The 26,743-nt window shown below is 37.4% G+C and overlaps 1 protein-coding gene across 1 annotated transcript; it reads left to right on the forward strand.

Annotated features, from left to right (window-relative positions):
* Positions 1 to 920: 920 nt before the first annotated feature.
* Positions 921 to 26,743, forward strand: LOC140154827 (nuclear receptor subfamily 1 group D member 1-like). The gene is made up of 9 exons (XM_072177414.1): positions 921 to 1,109; positions 4,729 to 4,929; positions 12,008 to 12,099; positions 16,021 to 16,165; positions 17,198 to 18,495; positions 20,278 to 20,412; positions 22,938 to 23,067; positions 24,564 to 24,674; positions 25,640 to 26,743. The coding sequence occupies exons 2-9, from the start codon at positions 4,800 to 4,802 to the stop codon at positions 25,831 to 25,833; spliced, it is 2,235 nt and encodes a 744-aa protein (XP_072033515.1). The 5' UTR covers positions 921 to 1,109; positions 4,729 to 4,799; the 3' UTR covers positions 25,834 to 26,743.

Consider the following 26,743-nt stretch of genomic DNA (forward strand, 5'->3'; position numbering starts at 1 on the left):
TTTTTTTTTAAATTTTTTTTTTTTGCTCTTCACTTTTTCAAACGACAGAGAAAAAAATTGGGTCAACTTTTTCGGGCTGTTGAGGAAGGGGCGGCAAAATTGAATTTTCTTCAGCCCCCGGGGTTGGGGCGGCCACGGTACGCCACTGAATATGGTGGAATTTAAATTGATTTTGGTAAATTCAGTGAATTGAAATTATTTTACTTGATCAAGAATTGAATTGAAATTGAATCAAAATAATGTTGAGTGTTGAAAAATTGATTGGAATTTCATCGAAATGATTTTGAGAAACAGAGAATCTAAATGGAATAGAACCAAATTAAAATTTACAAGGGAAGAATTGGAATCAATTTTGATTCCAATTGAATTCAGTAGGCTCTATCATGCCTGAAATAAACAATATTTTAATTTTTACTCGAATAATCATTACTTTGCACACACACAGCATGCACATATTTTTTTGGGGGCTTTTAGCGCCAGCCCCGGTCAAAGCAGGGGTGGCCAAAACGAAGGGGCGGCTGAAGAAGAAGGCGGCAAAAACAGGGTGGCAAAATCGAAGGGGCGGCAAAAGGAATTAGCAACAAAAAAAGGGCGGAAAAAATTGAAAAAGTATGAAAAAATTTGAAAAAATGGATACATCAAAATGTGTTGCGTTTAGGGCGCTAGCGCCTAAAATCCTTTTAAATTAGAATTAAAATCTAAGTTTGATGCATTGAATTGGAATTTAATCGAAATGATTTGAAACAAAAAAATTTATATAAAAAGGGGTTTTTTTTCATTCAGCTTTCGCGCGACTTGAAAGCTACTATTCAAGACTTTGTTCAAGTCTACAAGAATAAACACGCACCCATTTGGGAGAATTGTTGTGCTAGACTTTGATTGGCAACACTGAGTTCAAAAAGGGTTCATGACTGAGAAAACATTGCGAGAGAAAATCCATTTGCAGTTCATGAACAAACTTGGCTGTGTGTAAAGTTTGTGTATGTCCGGGACAGTGGTTTATCCTGGATGATTACTGTTTAACTTCCTCGACTGTGAAGTCCGTGACATTACTATTAAACGTAACTGTCAGTGATTGTGTGACTGTGAACACGTAGACTAGAAGTTAGGTAAGCTTAAAATAATTTATTGGCCTGACATGACAATGCCTGAAGTTGCTTTCTTTACCATTGGCATTGATTGTTTTATTGTTCACTCATATACTAAAGTTGTTTTTTTAAAACTTCTGTGGTCGTGCCTGTGCGTATCGCGTACACGAGCGTAAATGCAAAAGCAATAAACAATCACGCTGAATCGCTGATTGGCTGATCAACGCACTTGACAATAAGCCGGCTGACCCATTGCCTGGTCTTCGGCGCGGCGCGTAGTAGGCGACCTTGTCACTTCTACGCGATCGCAATTCACCAGCGCGTACCCGGACCACGGAAGTTTAAAAAGACCAACTTTAACATTGACAATGTTAATGCTGAAATTTTCAGTTGCGTAGCCGTAGCTATAGCCAAAATATTAAATTCTCGATCATTAGAGCCAACTTGGGTACGCACAGTTATTTGCGCCGAGCGCTCACGCAAATACCGGCGCACCAAGCGCAACCACAGCTTTTGAGAATTGACCAATCACACGGTCGTTGCTAGGCAAGGTCAAGGTTCGGTCATGCAGGTCACGCGATCGTGTTATTCTATGAAAAGTACTCTGACGCAGAAGGTACATCCTCTCATGATCGAGAAATTGTTATTTTGGCTATAGTGGTCATGGGGTTGTGGCGCCCAGGGTTACGGATACATAATGGTGCCCCTCCCAATATTCTCGAAACAAATTTTGCAATACAGTACTAGCCTGAGTTGGTTTATAATTTTGGTTTATTTTGAAGTTGAATATTGGTCGCTGTCTTAAATTGATATTTCATATGATTTTGTGCTGAAATGCGGGTGAAGCGCACAAACATTTTGATTTTCATTGCTTGGTCTTGGACTGGAGGGGCGCAGAATCAATGTTGAATTGGTCAATTTGGTGCCCCCCTACATGCCTAAGAGTGGCGCCCAGGGCATATGCCCTGAACTTCAATGTGTGTTTACATGTTGAGGGTAAACATTGCCATTAATATTCTGTAGTTTTAAAGGAGGATTTCGTGATCCTAGCATCCTCTTTTTATGACATTTTCAGTAGATATCCACGAAAAAAGCTTATTTCCAAAATTTCAGTTGAATCCGATTTTGCGTTTGCGAGTTATGCATGATTATAGTGTATTAGGCTAATGGAACTCGATTGTTAGTTTCCTATTGACCGCCCGCATCACTTTTTCAATTTGACCAAAACTTTCATTATTTTCATAAAAAAGTCAATTATCTGAACATTGAAATGGAAATAATCAAAATTGAAACTCTCAAAATGTCTGACATCCCCTGCTGATCATAATCAGCACTTTTTCTTAGTTGTAGGGGTAGATGATGTAGTAAATAATGGAAATTTAAGGATTACCGTAGCTCGTCATGTTTCTAGTGATTACAAGAATTGCTAATTTCTTTTCATTTTTATGAAAACAAATTCAAATCTTTTCTCAATCTGTTGCAAAATGTCTGTAAAGATGATCTAAGCATTAATACCTGTTTTGAGATGGTCTTTCATCAACAATATATACTTTGGTACTGGTGGGGTACCTAAATTTGGAGAAAGCTGTTCATAAAATCATTGATTTTGTTGACATAATGGATAATGAAAAGAGACCGAATAATGAATAATGAAATAGCGACCTCGTCCTTTTTTTTAAACATCCAATCGGAAACTAATAATCGAGTTCCATTGGCCTTACACTGCTCCATAGACAATGTGTTGTAATTTCGTTCTGGTGCACCAGAACGAAATTCAAATTTGGCGATATTTTTGCTAAACGAATTAATCTGCAAGACATATTTGGTACATAAGCATGATGTAGCCAGAGGTATCCAGTGGTGTAAAAATCTCAACTTTTTTTGGGAAAAGTGGGGGATGAGGCTGTGGATCACGAAATGCCCCTTTAATGCTAAATGATATCAACAGAGAAATCGCTGATCTTCTTGTAAGGTTGAGACTTGAGTGGCAAGTTTTGGCAACGACACGTCTCAGACTTGTACTAGTAGTACCGTAGTAGTAGTATTGGGACCCGCCATGACTCCATGAATACGGGTACGGTCCCAAGCCATGAGTATATGGGTATGGGTCCTACATGTAGACCATGGGTACGGGTACGGATCCCAGGCCATGAGTACAGAGCCACCGGTAAGGGTATGGGTACAGAAATTGGGACTCAAGTATGGGTACGGGTCCTAGTATGGGTACAGGTATAGAAATGGTTCTGGAATACTTCAAGTATGGGTCCATATATGATATACTGTATATTCCGCGCTAGAAATCGGGGCATCATAATCAGTTTCCAGTGATTAGCATATTCTGACGAGTGTAGGTCGGCTTCGGCTGGTCTGCATGAAACAATATTGTAAATAATGCTTTAATAAATCACCAAGTCTATTTTAAATGTACTGTATGTATACATGTATGTGACACGATCTGGTCCATGATTTTAAAATATGGAGTAAAAAACAACAAAATACATTGTATGTACATGTATGTACCTGTTTTTTTTAAAACAACTAGTGCACCTGCAGCTTTTAAGCCCAATAGGGCAAAGTTTAAATTTAGCCCCTACATGACCTTTGACCTCAGTTGACCTCGATTTTATTTCGCGCATATATTCCCCTCGTATCAAGGATTCCACCCACCAAGTTTGAGCCCGATCGGACAAAGTTTGAAATCCATGACCTTTGACCTTTCACCTCGGATGACCTCCATATAATGTTCTTCATGCTCCCCTCATACGAAGGATTCCACCCACCAAGTTTGAGCCCGATCGGACAAAGTTTGAAATGTGACCCCTCCGTAATGACCTTTGACCTCGATTTTATTTCGCGCATATATTCCCCTCGTATCAAGGATCCCACCCACCAAGTTTGGGCCCGATCGGACAAAGTTTGAAATTTTGACCTTTGACCTTGACCTCCGATGACCTTTGAAACTACCCGGTAAACAGCGCACGGCCGATACCCATCCATGTCTGAAATATCGGAACGATGCGTCGAAGCGCGGCGAAACGCATAGCCGGACAGACACACAGACAGAATTGACCATAAAAATGAATGAAAACAGCCGGCTCTCAACACGCGATATTCAAAATTCCCGCGCCAAAATTATCTAGTGCAATGACGTTATGGATACTGGTGCTTGTTGTCCGCCTTCATTGTATTACTGGGATGTCAGTGCATTAGACAATTTCAGCGCTCATGAATATAATTTTGAATATCGCGTGTTGAGAGACGGCTGTATTAATTTGTTTTTATGGTCAATATGAGTTTGTTTCAAATAAAACCACATGATTTGTGCTTGATAATTAATTTTCTATCATATAAGGCATAATGTTGTGATTGCCGGAGACATCCTTTGAAGTATATCATTAGATTTATACAATTTACTTTGAGGACTGTTAAATTTTAAAATATCAATTTTTAATCATTTGACATAAAATGTGTAAGCACAAATTAAAAAAAAAAATCAAAATTGTTTGATATGAGAAGGACATTCCTCGGATTCAAAATGCAATTCGATAATGTCTGAGTGATGTCCTCGGAAATCCTGCGGACGAGAACCAAAAAAATTTATTTTATGTGGCCTAATTTGTACATTGCCTTTGGCCTACAGGTACTGCAGCTTCAAGCAGAGGCTTTTGTCCACTCACTGACCCAGACAAGATATATTGGAGCCAGCAGAAGATGGAAGGAATCGCCACTGCCTCTACATCCCATCACTCTGGAATGACAGTTGCTATGGAACAAGATGGGAGGGGTAGCCAAACTAATGATTGGCCGGAGATAAGGGAACGTGTGGGTCCTGGTGTATTGGGTAAGTTACTGTACAAGTAGCATTGGCATAGTGACAGCACATGCACACAGGCCTCGAAATAAGCCAGAATTTCTGAGGGCCATTTGGGCCCTTGATCTTAAATGTTTGAGGGCCTTCACAAATTTTTGTGGACCTGAATTTGGGCCATTGGTTTTAACCTATGAACCCCACAAAAAAGTGAGCAAATTGCCACAAATTTTATGCCATTTGGCCCAGCCAGATGTGTCTTTTGTGGGCCCTCGCTGATTTTCGGGGACCAAGGGCCCTTGGGCCCTCCTTAATTCGAGCCCTGCTTGCACAAGTGCAGGGGTTGATATATAAGTAGACAGATTCACACTAAAATCTTAATTAACTTTATTGGTACAGGTCGAAAGTCCGAAGGGTCATTAGGCAGAAAACCCAATAACCTACATGTAAGCCTTAACCCTAAACATAACCCTAATTCTAATCCTAACTGACCTGTTGACCATAGCCCTATTCCCAACACTAATCCTAATGCTAATCCCAACCTGTGTGTGGGGGAGGGAACCTCAACTACCGTATTTATTCCAATAAGCGCCCAGGGCGCTCAAAGTCATTTTGGGTAGGTGCTTATTTTTTACCTGGTTTACCTAATTTTTTCGTAAGGGACAAATTTATGTATGTTAACGGGTCCTGAGATGTTCTAGTAGCTTTTCTGATGCAGAAAATGTATTGCCAGTTTACACAGGACTTGTATTCCTCCAGTTATTTCACTGTATTGACATCTATCTGTCACTTCAACATTGATGGTACCCTTTAGCAAATTGAAAATACCCTTGGTGGGCGCTTATTGGAATGAATACGGACATATAAGTTTGGATTTTGAATCAAAATATAATTATAAAATGGGTTTACACATTCAACTAGCATTTCATGAAAAACACCCCTTTTTTCTTGGAGTTGGAAATCAATGTTTGGAAACCCCTGCATGCAGAATATAGCCTGGTGGACCCCCTGGGAGATGTGTGCACTAATACCATGAGGCTGTCAATCTAATCCATTTTTTTCTGATTCATAAAAACAAAATGTATTGTTAAAACTTAATGTACCATAATAAGTTAGATAATCTATGAAAAAAGGGACTCTGCGCACTCTCAAAAATAAACATAAATAAACTTGGAATGAAAATTTGTCAAATTTAATGTAAACACAGAGTTGGTATAAAAACACAGGCGTCTATGTAAATCTCAATTTTCAAATGCATTTTTCTCAAATCGGACCTCAATTACAAAAATGACTGTAAAATTTTTATTTTATGCAAGAATGTCATCAGATTTGGAGGATATGTTCTCAATACATTAATGCTTCAAATTAACTATTTAAAATAAATGTACGTATATGTGTTTTTTGCAGTAATATTTGTTTTTGTGCTTTTACCCAAAATTTGTGTTTAGGCCCTAGATTCAGATTCATTGACTAATTGCCATTCAAAAAAATGTATACTTTTAAACCGCGACAATCCTGTGGGGGTGTGTCTCATCCACCTTTTGGCAATATGACCAATTTTTTGTTCTTTTCAGCCACTTATCTGGCAATTCAGGAATTTCAGGCTGTATGTCCCCACATTTTGAGACAGATTGACGCCAGTGCTTTTTATATATCTTGCACAAATATTAAATTACGAAGTTACAATACTTTTAATTTAATTTTTTTTAGTGCACAGCCATGTTAATCTTAAGGGATGGGGTATGAACGTTTGGACAGTATTTATTGTGGGACATTAGAGCACATCAGACATATTGAATTGCATTCTGAATACCCAAAACACAAAAAAAAAATTAGGTCTTTTTGGGAAAAAAAATCCATATCTTCAATATGAAAGGTCAAAATTTTCAATTGATCGTCAGCTTTTCCTCCCAGCTACATACACTTTAAGAATATATCATTAGATTTATCAAATTTACTTTGAGGACTGTTATATCAAAAATGTGAAAAATATCAAATTTTAATAATTTGTTATAAAATTTGTATTATATTGTGAATTTCAAAAAATGAAAATGATTTGATATCAGAAAGACATTCTTCGTATTCAGAATGCAATTCGATATATCTGATGTGCTCTCATGTCCCACAAAAAATACTGTCGAAACGCTCATTCCAGATCCCTTAAGTTTCCTCAAAGAACATTTTAAAATTGCTTTCAAAATGGTTAGCCATTGATGTGTCTTGTTTTGCTAAAACACAGAGAAAATTTATGTTTTTGTTATCAGTTGGAGGCTCTGGAGGCTAAAATGACCCTAAAATATCCCAGCAAACTTGAAAAATCTGGCAAAAATTTTATGATTTTTAATTTTTTGTAAACATATTTTGAATATGTTCTGAATTTTTTCAAAAAATTTCAGTCAAAATCTGTCAAATTAGGCCAAAAAATGGCCATGATTTTAGCAAAACTAAAAAACCCCAAAAACAATTGCAAAATTAGGGTCCATTGGTCTGCAAAACAGGTGGGCTTTTTTTGTCGCCCCATACATGTATGTAGATTATTCTTGTGAAAAATTGTTTAATTGCACACTTTTGACCACAGCCTCATTTAATCACACAGAGTCAGTCATATTTTGACTGCAATGAATATGCTTGTTGAAACAAAACCTGGACTGCAAATTAACTTCCTGTATTTTAAAATCCTTGACCGAACAAAATTGACCTATAGCTAGAATACTGACCATCACACCCTGCATAAATTACAAACTAGCTGCATTGATTTGATTGGCCCAGTGGCCAGGAATGTTCAGGACAAAAGAGTCCAAGGTAAACATGGTAAATGTCATGTAGGCCATGATTAAAGTTGCTAGTTTGTTTATATTCACTTTTCTTCATACTGATGATATATATTGGACATAGCATGCACAGTTTCTGGATAGCGTCACCCTTTGAATGCTGGGTTTCAAGCGGGGCACACTAAAAATGGGTGACGGGGATGTCTCGCCGATGTCTCGGGGTCTCACAATGTTTTTTCATTATTTTTTTAAGTTTTTCAAAAAAATTACATTTTGATGACCATGTTTCAAGAAATTTCAAATTTTGATGAATTTGATGGATTTAAGAAGTCACTTTGATATATGAAACCAGGGCCGTAGCAAGGTTGAAAAATGTGGGGCGGTCATCACAAATGTGGGGCGGCCAAATTACAAATATATGCCCAAATTGAAATAAAGATATAAAGAAAAACATAACAAATTTCTCAAAAAAGTGGGCGGCCATGGCATCCCGGCCGCCCGCTTGCTACTGGCCCTGTATGAAACTTATATAATTTGTGTCACCCCTGCCCAGGGGGTACTCAGTACAAATGACCATACGGGACGTGCGCAAACATGGGTAGCATTTTCAGCCTTCTGGTATATCAATGACCCCTTTTCAAAGCCTATTTTGGTATATGAATGGGTCCTTTTTCATTTCGAAAACAGCCCAATTTTTCCTTAATCTAGCCAAAATTTTCAAAATTTTCCCAAAATTTTGGGAAAATTTGTAAAAACTAAGACAATTTTGGTTAAAGTCGGCTGAAAATTTCGACTTTTGGTATATCAATGGGTCCAAATTTCTTGAAAAATTGGTATATTTATGGGTCCACTTCCAAAATCTTAGCGGCACGTCCCTACCAAAACCAAACTTGAGTACCCACCCCGGGACCCCTGCATGCATTTAATGTTGAACACTTGGTTGAGAGGGAAAAACGGTAAAGAAAACAATTCAAATGGGGTATCAGTTCATCTCCACATACAAGTTCCTGAGAAACTGGGGTTTATGACACCAGGATGTGAGATAATAAGATGTATTGTTTCAGATCAATGACCTCAGAAGCATCATTTCAAGGGTTTAGGACCAGAAGGCCCTATCTGCAATGGCTGCCCCATAGACATTTTGATAATGTCTGCATTCTATATTGTACAAATCTTATTGTATGACACCTGGCAGCTATTGCAGATAGGGCTTTCTTTCCCTACACCTTTGCTTTGTTGGTTTGTGTATTTAGGCTAGGGGTTTAGACTAGACATTCAGTTCATACACCTACATTATAATAATTTATAAGGATATTGATCCACCGATCAGTCAGTCTGGGTTCAATGTCCTGCAGTACATTGCTGTTATACATTTAGGCCTAAATATTTGTAAAAATGAATATTACCTGGTTTTTCCCATTTATTTTCTCACAAGAAAGCATTTTTCAATAGCTATAAATGTGGCACTTGTTTACATTTCACATTACCGTATATCTATATAAATAAAAGGAAGTCGCTAAATCTTGTGCGCGAATAGACTCAGAGATGATTTCACTTTCAGCTCTGATTTATTCGTACATTGATCGGGTACATATTGCCATTAAACCATCTGAGGTTCATTTTTGCAAAAATTGATGGTAACTAAGAGAATAACATAAAAAACTGTCGTGTTGCTATGCAAAATCGCATGCAGTGGCATTGTGGGTAATAAGGACAGTGTGAACCGCGTAATAATATTTCTATTAAAAACCCATACGCAGAGCAACATTGCCCTGTTTTCTGCCAACTGCGAGGTGGCCAAGAAATGATTCAGGCTATCTAGATGCACAACATCGCGTGACGGTACTTTAAGAATGATCTTACGAGCTTTTAAGCCCCTCACGCAGAGCTACGCACCCCATTTTCCGCCCACTGCACCGAAGTTGGCAGCCAAGAGATTAAGGCTACGTCGCGTGAATTTTATTATTTATTCTAGGCCTATAATGAATCGTCGTTTAGTTTTACAGCCACATTCATACGGGAGATTGAGGAATATACGGGAACGCATTGCACTTTATTTGGTTGAAAACGGTCAAGACCAAGAATTGGCCTCAAAATCAGTGAAAATATGGTTAAAACCGGGTTTTTCCGGGATTTTTGTTGTCAAAACTCAGTGGTAGCGCGCACCGTAACTAACTGGCAGCAGGGGGTTGGCGTGAGTACGTGGGCGTACTGAGCAATGTGACGCGCACGTACGGGGTGCATAATATGCACAGACCAACTTTCCGTGAAAGAAAAGAAAGGAAGAAAAAACTGAAAAGGTAGGCCTATTGATGGGTCAGGTTGTGGATTATACATGGTACTGGATTCGGTTTTAAAGAGATTACCCGCCAAGATGATAAAAATCGTGAGGATACGAGAGGAAAGAAGGAAGCTAAAAATGAAAGAAAGAAAGAATGAATGAATGAATGAATGAATGAATGAATGAATGAATGAATGAATGAATGAATGAATGAATGAAAATAAATAAATAAATAAATAAATAAATAAATAAATAAATAAATAAATAAATAAATAAATAAATAAATAAATAAATAAATAAATAAATAAATAAATAAATAAATAAATAAATAAATAAATAAATAAATAAATAAATAAATAAATTATTAGTGAAATTACCACATCGTAATACAAATTTATAAATAAATAAATAACGTAAAAAAACTAAAATAATGAGAACAGAATTAAATAGATAAAATTCAAACGGGAAATCACAAGCTAAGCAGGAAATATGAAAAATGGGAACAAAATGTAGAAAAAAAACCAAAACTAAAAGGAGAAATGTAAGAAATGGTAGATTTATAAAATAATGCATGGGAAAGGGGCTCAATAAATGAATAACATGGAAACGGAAATCACGAGCTAAGCAGCATGGGAACAAAATAGACCTATGCAAAAGAAACTGAAGAGAAAGAAAGGAGCTAAATGAACAGAAAAAAAAAGAAGAAGACAAAAAAGGTAGGCCTATTATACAGGTTATGATTACAGTAACTAAATGAGACGGGAGCAAACTAAAGAGGGAAAGAAAGAAACTAATCAGGAAAATTAAAGGGAAAAAAAGAAGTTAAAATTAGAAACTAATCAGGAAAAATAAGAAAAATAAATAACAACTGAAGGAAACGGGAAATCACAAGCTAAGCAGCTGATAAAAATGAAGCTATAAAGGGAAACGTATAAGAAAGGATAGATTTAGAAAATAATGGGAATGGGGTTAGGCCTAGATAGATAAATAGGGCCTAACATGGAAACGGAAAATCACAAGCTAAATAGCATTTTGTTTTAATGGAAACAAACTAGGCCCGTGCAGAATAAACTGAAAAGAAAATGGAAATGCAAGAAGGGACAGGTTTAGAAAAATAAAATTTACCTTTCAATGATTCTACCTTTTCAGTAATTCCTCCTGTTTTAGTGATCGCTCCCATTTACTCATCTAGCGGGGACCCGCGCGAAGCGCGGGTATCCCGCTAGTTATTGTAAATTTGACTGTTTTACATGAGAAATGTAAAGATTGACTTCTCAGAACATCAACATACACTGACAGCTCACGAATAATGCAAGAAAGAATAGTAGTACTCTCCAGATAGTCAACATGGCTTGGAGGGAGGGGGGCAGAAAATATTTTCCTAAGTACTAATCACACAATCCTTCAAAACATAATTTGTAACAAGAAAATTTAACCCTAAGTGGGAATTTTTGAGGTTAAAAAAAGAGACCCTAACTAGCCCTATATAATCGTAAATGGAGAAATAGCCAAAAATCTGCCTGGGGGTGATTTTTTCAAAATTTTGGTTTGTTGCGAATTTGTCATGTTATTAATGTTAAAAATATTGTCTGATAGTTTCAGACCGGAATATAACTGGCATCTTGTATTTTATGAGACATTTTTCAAGGTAATGCCTACTCTCAACATTGTCAATAATATTTTTAAAGGCCGAATCTCAATTTGCAATTTTATAATACCATAACTTCCGAACTCAATATCTTCGCTTAGGAATGTCCGATTTCATTGGGGAAAACGGTGTTGTGGAGCAAAAGTGTCTCCTTTTGACATGACATGTCACATATATAGCCAAAAATGGACCTTTAAATGGCAAGTTAGCCAAAAATGGGACACCGAAAGAGTAATGCCACTGCAAGTTCAAAATCCGACCCTTGTTCAATGTTTTGATTAACATGGATGCTGGATGCATAGCTCTCTACATTTGTATATATGCGAGTGACCCATTCCAGGTAAATATGAAATTACAGACTAATTCGAAGTGTGACATTTTCGTTTTGCTTTTCATTTGATTTTCATTTAGATTTTGATGATCAGATGAACATTCTTTGCCAGGTGTGTGGGGACAAAGCTTCAGGGTTCCACTATGGCGTGCATTCATGCGAAGGCTGCAAGGTAAGAAACTTGTTTGGTTGTTGAATCAGGAGTTTTGTGCAGAGACCCACTAGGGTCCTGATGGAACCAGTCTCAAGCAAAATGCTCAATTCAGGCTACTGGATGAAAGCCAGGCTTATATACATGTACTGGATGAGCCAAAATGATCTATACCTAACTTTGTGAATTTTTTCTGGAATTTTTTCGGTGGACATGTTGAATAAAAATTTTATTGCATTTATGATAGAGTGTTGTTTTCTTCTTCAAATAAGTTTTGAATTTTAGAAATTTATTGGTTATTGCAAATGCAATCAGAAGGTAACTAGTACAACTACCTATTTTTTCCCCTTTGTCCCTTACACATGTACATATAGAAACTGAGTTAAAAACCTTAGTGACTCCCGGTAGTGACTGCATAAAAATAGCATTCAAATTTTATTGTTAATTATCCCAACCATGTTTAAAAATTTCTGTAAGAAAAATTGAAAATGTTCATGTAGCAATTGCTGAAGGTTCCTTTACTGGTGTCCCGGGGGGACTCAGTACAAATGACCATACGGGACGTGCCGCAAATATGGGTAGCATTTTCAGCCTTTTAATATCAATGACCCCTTTTTCAAAGCCTATTTTGGTATACGAATGGGTCCTTTTTTCAAAATTTTCTCAATTTTTTCGGAAAATAGCCCAATTTTTCCTTAATCTAGCCAAAATTGTCAAAATTTTCCCAAAATTTTGGGGAAATTTTTAAAACTAAGACAATTTGGGTTAAATTCGGCCGAAAATTTTGACTTTTGGTATTTCAATGGGTCCAAAAATTTGTATATATTTATGGGTCCACTTTCAAATTCTCAGCGGCATGTCCCTACCAAAACCAAACTTGAGTACCCCGGCTGGTGTACTGTCCTTCTTGAATTTGAAATTGTGATATTTGGCCGATTCCAAACATGTACATGTATTACAAAAATTGCAAAAATATCTGGATTTTAAAAAATGTAAAAAATTTCTTTGAACAGATTGTATGTCATGGCTTTTTAATTGCATATATTTGGCAAACAATGACATCAATTATTTTGTTTGCTCAAAGCCAATCCAGTTCACCTTGAACCAGTAATTTCTAAGTCGGTCAATCCTGAGGAAGCTGTTGAATTCTGATTCTTGGTACAGTGAAAGCAAACACTGCACATGGTCAGTACCCTGCTGTGTGGGTACATGAAGCCTTTGTTATAATTAGATGGATGGGGATCGGAAGTGATTATCACAATTAGCCCATGTTGAACATGCTTGCTTGCTAGGATATACTCTGTCCTGAGTGAAGTTTGAAATAAATTGTACAATCATCCATTTGTTTTTTATTTGAAAAAATATATTTGCACATGGGGGGGATTACTAAAGTACAAAATCAATAAAATCAATCTTCAGTGCTGGTAACTTATCATTATTGTACAAATAAACCTAATTTATAATTGACTTGACCATATTTTAGGATAAATTCTGACTTAAAAAGAACCATATTTTCCATTTTGGTTTTCAGGCAAAAAAAAAAAAAGTTTGTTTCCTGTATGTATTGTACAGGAAAGAAACCTTTTTCGTTTTGCCTAAAGTATGCATTTCTGCTGGAAATCAACTGTGTACTCAAAAAAACAACAACAAACAAAAAAACATTACTTTTGTGAATAAATGTTTTGAAACCAACCAGGGGTGGCGGTGTCTCGATTTTGGATTGGGTGGGGCTTATGAGGCTGGGATTCTAAAAACCGAATATGAAAACAAATTATGATGAAAAAGAGAACTTCAAAATAAATCTTCATGTTCTGGACTTTGATGAAATTATTTTTAAAATGGGGCTAAATATGCCAAAATTCTGGGGAAAAAATGCCTAAAATCAATTACAAATTAATTCATAATTTGGAATCCCCCCCCCCCCTTCCCCCAATTGTTTTTAACATTAACATTTTAATTTGGACCTTCTTGGACATTTTACCTACTGAAATTGAAAAGTGAGCTTTTCTTCTTTTCCTTTTTTTGTGTGTGTGTGGGGGGTGGGGGAGGATTCACCCGGTGCATACAGGCCTGAGCATTAAGCATATGCAAAGAGGAGGGTGCAATAAATATACCAAGCAAGAAGATATTGTGAATCCCAATATTATCTTGACAGGAAATTAAAAAAATATCCTGCCCCTCTGACATAGAAATATTGCATAGTCCTTTACTCCTAACACTGAGTTGATTTTCTTAGAGATGAAGCATTTTACACTTCAGTCCAGACAGATTATAGTTGTAGGTGAACTTGTGGCTGTTTCTAGGTCATACAGTCACACTCTGCTAGTTGGCCTGGACTTGGCTTTGTTTGGACAGCATAGTGACCAGTAGCTTACAAATCAATTACAATTTGGGCCAAGGGCAGTGGTCATTTTTGGCATAGTCATCTTGGTCTTTAAAGACCTTGACCGATCTTTGACCATAATGACTCAAATTCCAAGTGAGAAAAAAGACAAACTGTTTTATATGATGGGTGTCATGGTGATGAATCATAGTTTGCTGTATTTTGTATAATTCTTGGAATACTAGCTCTGCCCATGGCCCCACCCCATAGACCCTAAAATACACTGCCTGTTTGAGGATTGAGGAATAGCAATGTTTTTGGTGCATAACTATAGGCCTATGTAAATTGACTAACAAACTAGCTAACTTACTGACTGTAGACTAAGTAAAATAAACAAATACCTCTTAATGAAAAAAAAACCTTCAAAGGCAATGATGAACAAAATAATACTAAAAATGTATGAGACCCAATATGTGCATATTATAAGTACATATACACCAGGCACAAAAAGAAACTTGTCAGTTATATTCATCTTTGCTGTTCAATAACTTGATAATTTTGGATTATTCTGAAATAAACATTTTGTTAATTGGACTTTGCTTTCTCATTTGACACCCTGTTCGTGAAAAGCGAACAAGAATTGACCAAGATATGCGCCTCCAAAGCCTCAAACCCCAAAATCAAAAGTTGCATTTTCAACGATTTTCAATGGGAACGCATCGTTGTATTGCACACAAGCACCACGGGCCAATCAATAAAGCACACAGTGTAACAGGCACAATTGAATCGTTAAAATTGGAACTTTTCATTTTGGGGTTTGAGAGTTTGGAGGCGCATGTCTTGGTCAATTCTTGCTCAATGTTCACGAACAGGGTGTCAAATGAGGAAGAAAAGTCCAATTAACAAAATGTATATTTCAGAATAATCCAAAATTATCAAGTTATTGAACAGCAGAAAAGAGGGCACTTTGTTTCCTTCCTTGTTTTTTTTCAGGGGGGGGGGGGCAGCCAAGATTGACTGAATTTTGACGTCGTAAACACAAAAATGTCTCAAATAATTCCAAAAGTGTATGTAACATACACATCAAGCACTATTTTATCAGTCTAAATCTGTTGAGGTTCGACAGTGAACCTCATTGTAAGTACTGTTTTTTAATTTTTTTGTATGAATAACGCACAATATGTTATGATATATGCTGAAAATTTCCCCCAAGTGAACCAATACGTATATGTGGTGTAACAGTAAGTATCTTAGCCTGCCAAGCAAGTGGTCCAAGTTCAATTCCCACCCCGGCAATGATAAATTTTTTCTCCACATTCATTTTGAATCCAAAATTATTTATTTTCATACATTGCACGGGGCCAATAGAGCTAAAAATGCACCTCGGCTCGGGGCGTCACGTCCAGGCAGTATTGCCTTCATATTGTCTGTTTTGTTTACGCTATTGGCTGTTGCCGCCTTAAATGACTGTTGGCCACCATCGTCTGTTTTTTTTCTTACCTCCCTCTTCAGGATCTCTCCAGGTTACATGTCCTGAATTTCACAAATCACCATACAAAATACAAATTTTTTTAAACAAATTTATCATTATTTTTCTCTTCTTCATTGTATACATGTAGGGGTTTTTCCGGCGCACTGTGCAACAAAATGTGACATACCGCCCATGCCTAAACAATGACGAATGCGAGATCAAGAGAAGTAGCCGCAATCATTGCCAGTCCTGCCGCTTAAAGAAATGTATGGAGATGGGAATGTCCAAAAATGGTAAGAAACATTTTACTAACAATGCACCAACTAATATTCATACACTTTTAGAAAGCGAGGACCAATCAGAGAAAACGGCAGTAAAATATGGCAGGAGTGCATTGATTTTGTATATTTCATGGGTGTGCGCTCTGCATACAATGCTTAGTACTCTTGGACTCGTTCATTTTTCTTGCGGGTTGATGCATTTATATTTGCTCGCATTTTCTAACATTTTTAGTGACAATTAAAAAAAGTGAGCAAAATTCACAGGATTTTTATCTTGTGTATGAATAGGTTTTAAATGCATATCACCAAAATAATGTAGATACTTGTTCTAAGATGTTGATGTGTCTAAAGCACTCCTCCTGCTGGGCTCATGCATTTAGAAACATCAACATCTCAATACGCATTTATTAACCAGCACTACTGCATCAAGTGCAAAACTGGAACCAGGAGCAATTTGTTTTAGAAAATTGCTCTTGGTTCATGTGAATTTTACAAAGACCAGGAGCAATTGGTGGCTTTACAAGGGCAAATTTGCTCCCAGAGCCTGCTTATTTCAAGGCTTGGTTGTATGTGAATTTCCAGTGGCTTGTCATAATTTTGCTGAGAAAGTTACAGGTCCATCAGTTTGCTTTTGTTATGATGGTGGTATTGTAGTTGCACTATCTTTCCATTATGGGGGCTATTCCTAATCCCTAGCCTTATTTGAACTCTTACTCATAAAACAATGAGAACTGCCAGTCCTAGAAAATGGAGTTCTATGGATAAAAACACTAAAACAGCAAAATTGGACATTTAAAGTCACAAATAAAAGTAAACCTTATGCTCAAGTATATTTTAATTTACCATATGAATTCAAACTATGTTGATGTCAAGCATGAGTTCAAATTTTTATGTGATTACTGAAGATAATGTCAAATTTATCTTGTTTTTCTCTTTGCATACATATTCTTTTCTTTGAATCTATTACTTTGACCTGAGGTAGAACAATAGATTATGATGATCATAAAAAAATCCAAATGTGTTTTTAATGATTTGTCTTTTCAGCTGTTCGATTTGGAAGAATGACCAAGCGAGAAAAGGACAGACTTCAGGCAGTGAGGCAAGAGATAAAGGGACGTAGCCCTAGTAAACTTCCTCCCGATCAAGCCGCTGTTGACCTAAGTTATTTCTCTAGAACTCACAGTAGCGTCAAAACTAAACTTGATGGGGGCAGAATCAAGAAGGCTTCCAAATCATCACCCCTCAACAAGATGCAACATACAGGTTTGCTTTGTACGGTAGATAGACTTGATACAAGCTCTGCAAATAGACTGGACATAAGTCCTGTGAACGGTGCAATACGTAGTGAAGCTGCTTCTTCCCCAAGTTGGACCCTTCAGCGTATGCTTCAGGATAGCGCAAAGCATACTGATGCCACAGATATATCAACAAGAGAGAGCCAAATTAGTATCCCTTCTACAGATCATAATAACGTCCAGCAGAACCTTTTGTTTCCTGCTTCTCAAACGCTGCAATATCTTGCCAAGCAACCTCCTCCGTCTCAACTTACCAACTCGCCGAAAACATCAACTTGCCATGACGACAGCTCATCTCCCAGCTATTTCGTTCATTCCCACCAGTCAGTACTTTCAAGTAAAGGATCGAGTGAACAGCAACTCGGCAATCCCAAAGTGAATGGGATCTCACCTCATTCAAGTAGTGAATACACACATTTGAATGGATTGAGTTCAAGGAACTTTGTGCACGGACAAGACAGGGAGTCATCACCAGTAGAGCCTGGAAGAAGTAGTTTTGAACACAGACAGTCCGATATTAGGTATAGTTCCTTAGCACAAAGTCTGGATCAACATTTTGCCAAGAGCTTAGCATCTTTGTATGCCAAAACCAAATCAAGTCAACCACAATCTTCCACTTCCAAATTTGATGATGCAAGACGATCCGATGCATCTGCATCATTGGAATCTAAGAGTGATTCAAACTCAAAACTGCACCCTAGTAATGGTTTGAATGGATCACGATATACTCAGCAATTTCGTAATATGAAAGAAATGTGGGAGATGACAGAGGATAGAAGTAATAATAAACCTGGCAGTAACGGAAGAAATGGTATGCATAGTTCGTCTGTTACACCAAAGAGACACAGAAACGATGTATCATCGTCGCCAAAGAATGGCATCCATGAATTAGGGATTACGCCAGAGGGCGCTCAACTAGTTCAGGATATCGTAGATGCATATCAGAGTAATATAGACAGTCAGCGCAACAATCTGGAAAGAATTCTGCTTGCTGCAGTACAAAGCTGTCTTCCCAAGGGTGATGATGGTGCTTCGCAGAAAAATCAGGTATGAATTATGTCGTTCTGCTCAATTATATTTGCTCGCAAGCCATGGAGGGTCAAACAGATTTTAAAGATCTTTGTTTGAGGGCCAAATACACCTTGTATCAGGTGGTCAGCATCCCACGGAGGGGGGGCAAGAGGGTGGCTAAACACTATTTGTCTGTGGGCTGGATCTGGACTGCGGGTCGCCTATTGAGAACAACTGCAGTAGTGAAAAGTAGCTGATTTGGCCGAAAGAACACCAGGTGTTTAGACCCTTTTGTTTAAGGCAAGCAATCTCACTCACTCGCCACTGCTTGCCCAAACTGGATTTTTAAATAGTGATTTTCCCTCGCCATTGAAACCTAATATTGCTCTTTGCAAATCGCCGAAATGAAATCAAATTTTTTTAAAAATTTGTTTCAGCACTTAAGGGATCTAAAATGAGCGTTTATTGCGTTTCGACAGTATTTTTTGAGGGACATGAGAGCACCTCAGACCTATCGAATTGCATTCTGAATCTGAAGCATGTCTTTCTGATATCAAATAATTTTCATTTTTGAAAATCACAATATAATACAAATTTTATGACAAATTATAAAATTTGATATTTTTCACATTTTGATATATAACAGTCCTCGAAGTAAATTATATATAAATCTAATGATATATTCTTAAAGTGTATGTAGCAGGGAGGAAAAGCCGACGGTCAATTGAAAAATTTGACCTTTCATATTGAAGATATAGATTTTTTTCCCAAAAGACCTCATTTTTGTTGGGTGTTTTAGGAAAAAATCCATATCTTCAATACGAAAAGGTCAAAATTTTCAATTGATCGTCGACATTTCATCCCACCTACATACACGTTAAGTATAAATCGTCAGATTTATAAAGTTTACTTCAGTACTGTTAAATATCAAAATATCAATTTTAATGATTTGCCATAAAATGTGTATTAAATTGCGAATTTCAAAAAACAAAATTATTTGATATCAGAATGACATTCTTCGTATTCAGAATGCAATTCGATATGTCTGATGAGCTCTAATGTCCCAAAATAAATACTGTCCAAACGTTCATACCCCAGCCCTTAATATCCGATTTTATCTTAATAAATTAACTTTTAAACACCTGAGAACAAATTTTTTGGTGTCTTCAAGAGAGTATGAACAGAGCGTGCATGTAAGTGTAAATATTAGTATGATTGTTCAGACCAAGACGTGATCATTCTAGAAGAATTCAAGGTAGTTTTGCAATTGTTGAGTATACTGGCTGCTGAATTCTTTCAGTGTTTTGCAATTGTTGAGTATACCGGCTGCTGAATTCTTTCAGTGTTTTGCGATTGTTGAGTATACCAGTTGCCTTCAGCAGATATCCAGTAGAACTATCACTCTCAGCTATATTCTTTTAACAGCTTGCTAAGCATCATAATACTAGAGTGATTAGACCACTCACCTAGCACCATACTGGCAAGTGATTGACTACCCGGCTTTAAAATTTAGATGCAAAGACATGGGTCTTTGATAGGGACTTCTTTAAGTCTGTTCTTGAAGCCACCCACATCAGCCCAACTCTAAGTAGTACAAACCAGAATGTGGTTATTTTCTTCTCCAGATCATAGCAACAGTCATAACTAATGATGCAGCTGATCAGGTGAAAAAACTCATTGTGAGTAAATATATAAAATTCATGGGCATAAGTCTAACATTCATGTCCCTCATTTTGACTTGGACCCCAAATACACGCAATCAGGATTCTGATCTAAGCACATTTTCGATTTAAAAACTGATTTTCCCCTTCTTTATAGAATACTGCTGCTGTGTTGGAAAAAGATGATGCCACAGAAGATGCATTCTGCAACCGATTCTCCCCTGCCATTAGCCACATAGTAACATTCACTAAATCCATTCCAGGCTTTGATAAGCTTCACCACCAAGACCAGGTAAGTTATTGTGCCATTAGTCACATAGTAACATTCACTAAATCCATTCCAGGCTTCGATAAGCTTCACCACCAAGACCAGGTAAGTCATTGTGCCATTAGTTACATAGTAACATTCACTAGATCCATTCCAGGCTTTGATAAGCTTCACCACCAAGACCAGTTAAGTCATTGTGCCATTAGTCACACAGTAACATTCACTAAATCCATTCCAGGCTTTGATAAGCTTCACCACCAAGACCAGGTAAGTCATTGTGCCATTAGTCACATAGTAACATTCACTAAATCCATTCCAGGCTTTGATAAGCTTCACCACCAAGACCAGGTAAGTCATTGTGCCATTAGTCACATAGTAACATTCACTAAATCCATTCCAGGCTTTGATAAGCTTCACCACCAAGACCAGGTAAGTCATTGTGCCAAATAGTCACATAGTAACATTCACTAAATCCATTAAATGCTTTGATAAGCTTCACCACCAAGACCAGGTAAGTCATTGTGCCAAATAGTCACATAGTAACATTCACTAAATCCATTCCAGGCTTTGATAAGCTTCACCACCAAGACCAGGTAAGTCATTGTGCCATTAGTCACATAGTAACATTCACTAAATCCATTCCAGGCTTTGATAAGCTTCACCACCAAGACCAGCAAGGTCTTAGCCAGCCATGCGTCCACCCGTCTTTAAGACGGGCTAATCTAATTTTAGACGGGTGGATTGAATGGATTTTACAGATGTGATAGCTCTAAAACAGATGATTTTAAGGTTATATGACATTGAGACTAACTCAGAGTGACATGTTAAGGCCAAATCAGGACATATTTGACCCCAGTGACCCTTCCATGGGTGTATACAAGTTGTTTTATATTTGAGGGTCAACTTTTGGTATCTGCTTGGACGGGTGGTTTCTGATTTCTGGCTAAGACTCTGAAGACCAGGTAAGTCATTGTGCCATTAGTCACATAGTAACATTCACTAAATCCATTCCAGGCTTTGATACGCTTCACCACCAAGACCAGGTAAGTCATTGTGCCATTAGTCACATAGTAACATTCACTAAATCCATTCCAGGCTTCGATAAGCTTCACCACCAAGACCAGGTAAGTTATTGAAATTATCTGCCTGTCATGAATTTGAATGTAAAGCCAACTATTACCAATTACCAAAATATGTGACTATTGTCACTGCAAATTGCAACTCGGAGTCCATTTGGCTTCCTCGACGGATATGAGGTCAGTGTGTGCTCCAGTGCGCATAGTATTGGATTAATGAACTCAATGAACTGCCATGTTTACATGTTCAATCAAAGGCGATACATCTGCACACACAAAGTATTGACATCACTTTCTTGAGGAAGCCAAATGGATTATGATCTCGTACAGTGTTAGAAATAAGACAGTCCCTCAGGTCATAAGCATGTTGATACGCTATGCTGCAGGCCCTTGTGAAATACTCTTACCAAAGCCAGCAAGATCAATCCTAACTGTTATTTGGCGTGTGTATTTACCCAAGCCTCAAAATAAGCAGATCTGGCTGGTCCTGAGATTATCTAGTGAACCAGGAGCCATTTTTAAAGAGCTAAGAGTCATTTAACTTTCAATTGTACACATTAAATACAAAACTTGCTTTAACTATCAGGCTCTATTTAAAAAAAAGTGTAGAGCCTGGTTCATATGGTGTGGACCAGGAGCCAATATGTTACGACCATTGGGTAAATGGCTCCTGGGTGCCTGGTTATTTTGAAGCTTGTATTTACCTGATATTGATTTATGACTCTGAAATCTTAGCCCCCGTCTCCCAAGCCCCAATGTCACATTATGTGGAACAGTGTAACGTTGCAATCTTGAAACTGATCAGTATGTTTTTTGTGTCAATTTAACACTTGCGTTCAGCCCCAAATGGCCTTTGAAAATGCTGGGTTATTTCTAACACTGCTTGTATTGTTTTTTATTGCCACTCCCTCCTTCAGGGAACAAACCAAAAGTTTGATGACATCCTATTTATAGTCTATATATCTACCTCCAGTCAGCGGCACCAGCTTTGAAGTTCAGCATGTTCTGTGTTAGCTTACCGTTACTTGGTATGTGTACATACTTTTATGCACGCGATCAAAGTGGCGCATATGTACACTAAAAAACAATGCTAAGCCAACGTAGCACATGCTGAACTTCCTGGATATAGATATATAGACTGTGTACATGTTAGTTCCTTTTGTTAGGAGGGGAAGAGGGTCAAAAAGTATGATTATGTTTGTTAAAAATGGTTAAATACCAGTCATAGTTGATCTTTCGTGGGTTGAATTTTCAAAATTTCACACTTTACATTTCATGGTCTGCCTCTCATTTATAGAACATCATTGAACATTTGGTTTGCTCCCTTACAGTCATGGGCTATTCAGTCCTCTACCCCATATGCCCTAATCCTAACACAAATCCATATGAACCCTAAATCATGATTAAGACTGTTGACAACTTATAGTAAGAAACAACTTGTAGTAAACTTGCAGTAAATTATATTTTTCACAGGTGGTGTTACTAAAAGCTGGTTGCTTTGAAATCCTTCTGCTGCAACTCTGTCAACTTATAGATACCAGTGATGGATGCATCTCGTTAGCATCGGGGGAAACACTTACTGTAGAACAACTCAAACATACAAGTGAGTTCTTAAGCTTTCAATGTATTGGGACCATAAAATGGGCTCATCCATGTAAAGTCCACACACCCTCTGTGGAAGATTTTGGAAATATCTTACACAGTGGGAGTATGAATTCCAAATGGAATTAGCACATTAGCCAACTGTATTTGAAACTCACCCCCCTCTGTGGAAGATTTAGGTTGAATCTTTCTCAGAAGGTGTATGGAATTCAAATGGAGCCGCCTAATGTGTTTATTCTATTTAACATTCATACTCCCTTGTGTAAGATATTCCCAAAATCTTCCACAGGGGTAGTGTGGATTTTAAATGGAATAGCCACAGACTACTACAGACCATGCATCAACAGTCAAAGTCCCCTTGCATTGTATGCTGTGAAATCTCGCATATTCATGAGGGCTGATTGTTTGATCGTGCTGTGTCTAACAATGACGCCAGTGTTGCGTGCCTTCGTGATTACATGATAGGCGTTGCGTACCTCAATTACACGATAGACCGTAAAAAACGAACTGCATAGTAGTTTTGCCTGTCACATTTCATGGAACAAATGGCCCTCATTATCGGGTGATGCTGAGACTTTGACTGCTTGAACGCAGTCTGTTATCTTTTTTGTCCATGGGAATAGCCCAATAGAGAATCAGGACTCACCCGCTGCCATCTTTATTAAGGCATAGGGGAATAATTACATGGCATGTTTGTGTTTAGCCCAGAGTGCATTCCAAACTAATCACTGCTTAAATATGCCACACTCACAGACCGTATGCACAAGTTGATTGCATCGAAGTAGCGACACAAACTCATATTTATTATAAGATTTGACGCAGAATTTGTTTTCATATGTTACTGTATGCTGTCAGCAAGGACCTGAATACCCCCAAATTGAGCTATTCCAGTTGAAATCCATACACCCCTATGAAGGACATGACCTTAGTCTTCCATACACAGAGCGTGAATTTCAACTGGAGTTACCTGAATGGATGACTCCATGTAACATTTATACCCCCCGTGTGGGAGATTAAGTTCGTGTCTTCCATGGGGGTGTGTGGATTTCAACTGGGATGGCACATTATCAGTGGTGTATCAGGGGTCAGTGGTTGAGGGTATGATCGGTGAAGTATAGTATAGATTGTAAAGTCTTACCGCTGATGACCTACTTCATTAAGGACTTTACAGGGACAATGATTAATTAATTAATTAATTCATTCATTCATTCATTCTTTTTTCTGGTAAGCTCTTTCAATACTTAAGTACTGATAAGTGGTCCAGATCGGACAATATAAATGAGTGTGCGCGTAGCATACAAACATTTGTTATTTACTGATTTTACACTTTTGGCCTATAAATAAGGTGAATTTTGGTGTGAAATGGACCACAAGGAAGAAGCACTGGGTAATTCTGGTCAAATTTCTGCCCTGTCGAATGATCTGGCCTGCCCTGTTTATGAATTGTAACTAATTACCATTTGGTGTGTATACATTTTTCCTATTATCTTTTGTCAGGTCTAGGTGACTTTCTGTCAGCTATATTCGGAGTAGCCACCCAATTGAATACACTGAAACTGACAACACCAGAGAAGGCTCTGTTACAAGCATTGGTAGTCATTGCATCAGGTAAGATTTATATCCTTAAGTCATATTGATAATGTAATGCGCTATGTCTATCTCATATAGTTAATTTCTTAATAGTCTTCTGGCACACAACCAAATACATTGTTGAGTTGACTTAAACCTTTCAAAAGAGGGCGTCAGACAAAGGTCTATAGCAGGCTTCCTCAAATAGATTTGTTGAAGTGCCACAACAAATAAAAGAAAACTGCACAGCGGGGGGGGGGGGCTATTGATTTTTTGAAATATGAGGTGCAAATGACACCATTTGGTGCAACATTTTGTACTATTTTAGCCTGTCTTTACAAGGATAACATGGGAATCGCATTGTTTAATGTTGAAATGTAGAATATTGGAGATATTCCTGATGGATGAAGTTTGATCAGATATGATTTTTTTTAATTTCTTTTTTAAATCTAAACGGCGCTGCGTGCCACTCGGGTCAGGTGCCATTTTGGTCTATTCAATACTGAAACACTAACGACTAACTGTCAATATGGTAATATTTGGTCTGATGAAGCAATTTTTAAAAAAGAGTTCCGTACCATACATGTGCATATGAAATTATATGGAAATGGTTTGCTTTTTCACTTGCATACTACATGCATTTTTGAAGGTATATCCTTAGTTATTGCAATTGTCAAGTGCTCAAAGGTTACATATAATGTCATGTTTTGATTCGTCAGCTATATCGCAATATTTTGGAGCAGTTTGAGTGTGAAAAACACTCTTCAAATTCGAAAAATACTCAAGAAAACATAGTACACCTTGATGTGCCAGAAGCAAACAGCAAGTCATCCTCAATTATCCATTAAGTTCAAGCTCAAACATTTTTTTTTGTGGACCAACTGAAATATTTATATTTTATTTTATGATTTGATGTTTATCTTTGTATGTTTTTACTTGCAAATAAAATGAAATTTAAAAAAAAAGTAACACTCGCCATATTTTTTTCCCTTGTTGTATTTTAGATCGTAAGAAACTTCAAAATGTGGAGGCTATACGCAAACTTCAAGCTAAGCTTGTGATGTTGATGGAGAGATTTGTGTACTGCAACCATGGCTCTGAAACGTCCATCTTCAACCAGTGCCTAGAAATCATGCTAGATCTACGGACACTCAACCAGAAGTACGCTGAGAGTTTATTAGCTTACAAAGCCTCATGATGAAATTGTGAATCAAGTATTATTCTGAAACACTGTTAAACAATGGAATTAGCCTTTTCGAGATATTGCGGACACAATAGGATAGCGCTGTACGAAGTGGGTAAAGTTGAATTTGCCGGGTTTTACCCAGATTAGAGACTGCCCTCCTTTTGTGTACGCCATACTTCAAAAGGCTAATTGTGTTTTAGTGTCATACAAAAGCACCAGCAATCTTGGGAAGTGTTTTAATAATGTTTTGTTTTTTTCTCTGATTTGTAGTTCAGCATTTTATATTTGTTTATAAGTGTATGCAAGGCATATATTGGTCTATTACTGTGTGTGATATAATGTTAGAATGTTGGAGATCTGCGAGTCATGACAATCTAACAATGCTATGATTATTATATGAATAATGGGTTATTCCAGTTGAAATCCATACACCCCTATGGAAGACATGATCTTAATCTCCTACACAGGGAATTTCAAATAAAGTCATCCATTCAGATAACCCCATTTGAAATTCACACTCCCTGTGTGGAAGATTCAGGTCTTGTCTTCCATAGGGGTGTATAGATTTCAACTGGAATAGCCCAATGAGACAGTAGGTAGCTAAGGGCCGATTTCTCAAAGCATGGCTAGTGGTCAGTCTTCCTACACCATCAGGCTTTAGCCCAATTAGTGCTTATTTCATATCATACATTACCTAGAAAGGTAAATCAATAAAATAGATCCACATTGGTAGGGCTAGCCTGTTGGCTTAAGAAGCCTGACCACTAGCCAAGCTTCGAGAAATTGGAATTGGATCTTAACTCATCAGTTCAACAGGCTTTCAAAAACTTGCTTTGGTTAAAGGTGTAAACTGATAAGAGTTGCAATAAATTTTTTACCTTGGTATAAATAAGTGCCTCATAAAAGCAAAATAGGGTTTGTA

The sequence above is a fragment of the Amphiura filiformis genome, chromosome 6 (assembly GCF_039555335.1).
Source record: "Amphiura filiformis chromosome 6, Afil_fr2py, whole genome shotgun sequence".
In the NCBI taxonomy this organism is placed as follows: Eukaryota; Metazoa; Echinodermata; class Ophiuroidea; order Amphilepidida; family Amphiuridae; genus Amphiura; species Amphiura filiformis.

Bases quoted from the DNA above. Each gene is read 5' to 3' on its own strand.
- LOC140154827 (XM_072177414.1), top strand. From the start codon at position 4,800: ATGGAAGGAATCGCCACTGCCTCTACATCCCATCACTCTGGAATGACA. The intron at 12,100-16,020 runs GTAAGAAACTTG...GTATACATGTAG, and splicing joins ATTCATGCGAAGGCTGCAAG to GGGTTTTTCCGGCGCACTGT. The intron at 16,166-17,197 runs GTAAGAAACATT...TTGTCTTTTCAG, and splicing joins GATGGGAATGTCCAAAAATG to CTGTTCGATTTGGAAGAATG.